This window comes from Mus caroli, chromosome 2 (genome assembly GCF_900094665.2).
Source record: "Mus caroli chromosome 2, CAROLI_EIJ_v1.1, whole genome shotgun sequence".
NCBI classification, from domain to species: Eukaryota; Metazoa; Chordata; class Mammalia; order Rodentia; family Muridae; genus Mus; species Mus caroli.
In genome coordinates, this window is record NC_034571.1 from 170,444,246 (window position 1) to 170,448,153 (window position 3,908).

General features: G+C 44.4%; 1 protein-coding gene across 2 annotated transcripts in view; it reads right to left on the minus strand.

Moving 5' to 3' along the window:
- Positions 1 to 1,090: 1,090 nt before the first annotated feature.
- The window catches only part of Ythdf1 (YTH N6-methyladenosine RNA binding protein 1), a 16,325-nt gene continuing 13,507 nt past the window's right edge, over positions 1,091 to 3,908 (minus strand). For both annotated transcript variants that reach the window (XM_021156205.2, XM_029474237.1), the window contains one exon: positions 1,091 to 2,381. In XM_021156205.2, coding sequence (XP_021011864.1) covers positions 2,355 to 2,381 — 27 coding nt within the window. In that variant the 3' untranslated portion in view covers positions 1,091 to 2,354. The remainder of the gene's footprint in view (positions 2,382 to 3,908) is intronic.

Consider the following 3,908-nt stretch of genomic DNA (forward strand, 5'->3'; position numbering starts at 1 on the left):
CCAACCTGGGCTACATGACAGTTTTCAAAATGGAGGGGCAGCTAACTGTATTGCAGCTTGGATTTGTTTTTTTTTTTTTTTTTTTCTTTGCAAGAAAAATGCTGGACAAACATTAAAGTAAGGAGCCAGCGAGATGGCTGAGTAGGTAAAGGTAATTGCTGCCAAACCTGACAGCCTGAGTTTGATCCCTGGATTCAGCAAGCAACGATTGGGCTCGCCCACCAGTTATCTTCTGATCTCCACACAGATGCCCTGGTGTACATCCTTTAAGATGTGTTTTACATGGCCAGCAAGATTTTGCTGACAGGACCCTGATACAGCTGTCTCATGTGAGGCTATGCCAGTGCCTGGCAAACACAGTAGTGGATGCTCAGTCATTTATTGGATGGAACACAGGGCCCCCAATGGAGGAGCTAGAGAAAGTACCCAAGGAGCTGAAGGGGTCTGCAACCCTATANGTGGAACAACAATATGAACTAACCAGTGCCCCCCCAGAGCTCGTGTCTCTAGCTGCATATATATCAGAAGATGGCCTGGTTGGCCATCATTGGGAAGAGACAGGCCCATTGTTCTTGCAAACGTTATATGCCCCAGTACAGGGGAACGCCAGGGCCAAGAAGTGGGAGTGGGTGGGTAGGGGAGCAGGGCAGGGGGAGGGTACAGGGAACTTTCTGGATGGCATTTGAAATATAAATAAAATACCTAATTTTAAAACAAGGGTGGGGGGAGGAAGAAATGTTTAACATGTGAGATTTAGTTACTAGAGAGAGTACATTGGATGTCTACAACCGTGAATTTTCAGAAGACATAAGGGAGAGAGATCAAGGAATACCAGCCTGGAGGCAAGTGTGCAAACGAAGTCATGTATGGCTGCTGAACAGTTCGTCCACCTGTCAGCTTCACATTCTTACACAGTTGGGGACTGAATTCCAAGTCCTACATGGAGCTATGAAAGTTTCTCTGTCCCTTTAGTACCCAGGAGTAAGCAAAACTGCAGCCTTTGGCTTCCACTGCTTAGAGCAGACCCCATAGATTTTCAGCTATAAGAGAGACAAGGCACATATACCAGGGAAGACAAGAACACACAAGCTTGCTCAACAGGTGTTTATTAAGGCTTGTATTCTCCTAGAGGACAGGTATCCGATGTTGTCCACGACTCCGTACAGGCAGTAACAGCTCGAGGAAGTGACACGTTCTAAATACAAGTCTAAATAATACAGCTTAAATGTTAACTCAGAGGGTCTTTTGGAGTAAATAGTTTCGGAAGGTATCTGCTCTCTAAGACAGTAAAGATCCTCTACAGTGGGCGCGTGCAGATTCAGTATGCGAGGGCGTCGGGCATGAGCACCACTTTCATGCTAAACTCCAACTCCAGATGGCGGTGAGCTCCTCCGAGGCTCCTCATTCCACAAAACATGATAGCAAATTTGTTTTCTAAAGGATTTTTTGTTTTTTTTGCTTTTTTCACCCATTCAACAGGAAAAAAAAAATAGACACACAGTGAAATTTACAGTCGGCAGCAGCATCCATCACACTGCCTGTACTATCAGATTCCTACAATTAAAGCTTAGCGTTACTGGTATAAAAACTTAAGACAGCATCAGGATTCTCTAAAGAAAGAAGACAACTAAAAATGATCTACAAACAACTAAGAATGTTGCAAAGCTGAACCAGACTTAAAACACCTTCTAGTTCCTTGCCACAGAGCCCGAACCTCATGCAGTGGCAGACGGTGGCAAGGAGAACTGGAGCACCGCTCTGTGTGGGCACTAAACTATGGACAGCTTGCCCATAGACAGCTGTGAGCACACTTAAAACTAAAAGNTATTTGTCTAGTAGGAAACTCAAAAGGGCAGGTCAGCAATATGATGGATACCACAGATAGTAAAATGGCAAGCCACTTCAGTACTGTGAAGAGACATCAACAGCACATGCTGAATGGGCTTTTTGTTTGCTGTAAAGCAGGAGAGGACAAGAAATATGAAGTATCCTATAGGGATATTAAATGACTAGATATAAGAATAAGAACATAATTTCTGCCAAAATAAAAATATCTTTGGGATGTATTAGGTGTTTTGTTTTGAAGAATATTTATATTTTGCATTAGGTCAATCTGACTGATAAGCTGACAAACAAAATACTCCTTTATTAGTGAGTTCTACAATATTATAATACATAGAAAAATACAAATGAATGCAGATCCATCTGGCAAAAATGAACTACAAAGATAAAGATGCAACAATCAACCCCGCACGAGGACGACACTGGAGCTGACTCGGAGACAGCACCAAGCATACAGCTTTAAAACTCTGTTTTCAAAGTCAACCATTAACCAAAAACAAACTGGCTTGTTCTTATTGTTTGTTTCGATTCTGTCTTTCCTGTAAAAAGAAGAGAAGAGGTTATGAGCTCATGAAGCACTTTGATTTGCAGGTGAAGGCCCACAAAGTCGAGGCCTCAGGCCACTTTGTTGACTGCAGCAAAAGGGGATGTATGCTTGTCTGGGCTGTCCCTGCGGATCTAGTTCTGACTTACTAATCAGCCTGGTCCCACAGACCAGGGCAGGAGCCACCATATGCTGTCCTATCCTTTCTCAAGACCCTCTGCACAGAAGTTACAGAGACATGTCCAATCATGTGTCTTCTGCCCACTCATCCCATGCCTCCCCTCCCCCAACCCAGCCAGCTCTCCCTCATGTGCCAATCATGCCAGTGAAGAAACAGTAGAACAAAAAAAGCACCTGCACCCCAGGGAGGGACCGGCATACACAGGGCAGGCACTCTAGCACGCCCAGTACAAAGGAATCATTTTTCTAAATTTCTTTAATTTTGACAAACCAATCACTGAGAAAATACCAAAATCTGACAGGCTATAAGTAAGCTCCAAGTCAGGGCCAAGTATGATAGGAAGACAAGCTAGACCTACCTAGTTTAAGCCCTTCCCATCAGCTCAAGTTTCCTCTATGGCCTCCAGCAGTACTGACAAAGTCAGGGCATAGCTCCTCAACTGAGCTGACTTCCTACATCCATAGACAGCTTCCTATCCCCAGCATTCATGTCACACCAACCTGGAATTTACACCCAGTCTTCATGTCTGCCTAGCTGGTTTCTGATCAGTGCGTCCGTCTAGTAGCTACCTTGTCTTCTCTAGCAATTCATCTAAATCCAGCCAATGACAAAGTGTCTCTGATGCAAGGAGCATGCACCACATACACAATGTTCTGTCCTAACCCTTTTTGGACCCACTGTACAGTAGTCACATATCTGTCTATCTGTCACACACACACACACACACACACACACACACACACACTCCCATCATCCCCAGTCTCCCTCATGTACCACTGTCATGCTATTTGAGAAAGTGCATAAATACAAAAACTACATTCAGGTTAAAGGTTCAGTCCTCAGCATGGTCATCCTAGGTGTGAACTGAGCAAGCTGTCTGTAGAATACCTACCTATACAGTTACTGTAGTTTGTAATTGCTCACTTTAGGCTTTGTTTTGAGACAATGTTTCATGTACTTAAGGGTGGTCTTGAACTGATCCTTCTGCCCCCACACACCTCTTAAGCACTGGGATCACCAGCACATGCTACTGTGCCTAACTACATCTGAGCCAACATCTCTACTTTCCTTTGGGGCTAGCCTGGACTAAACATATGCCAGCCACAGCAACTACTACCATCCAAAGTCCAAGGTGAGGCTTCTCACCCAGATCAATGAGTAGGAGGATCACTAGTAAGAATTCATAACCCTCTACCCTGAGGTGCAAAGAGAAAAACACTTTTCAAGCAGAAGCCTGTCTCCCCAGAGTGCAATGGCTGCTATTAAAGCAGCTGGAGGAGGGAGACAGTGTCTGGTTCCTTTAGCCTTCAGTCCTAGCAATAGCTATAGAGCTTGTCACCT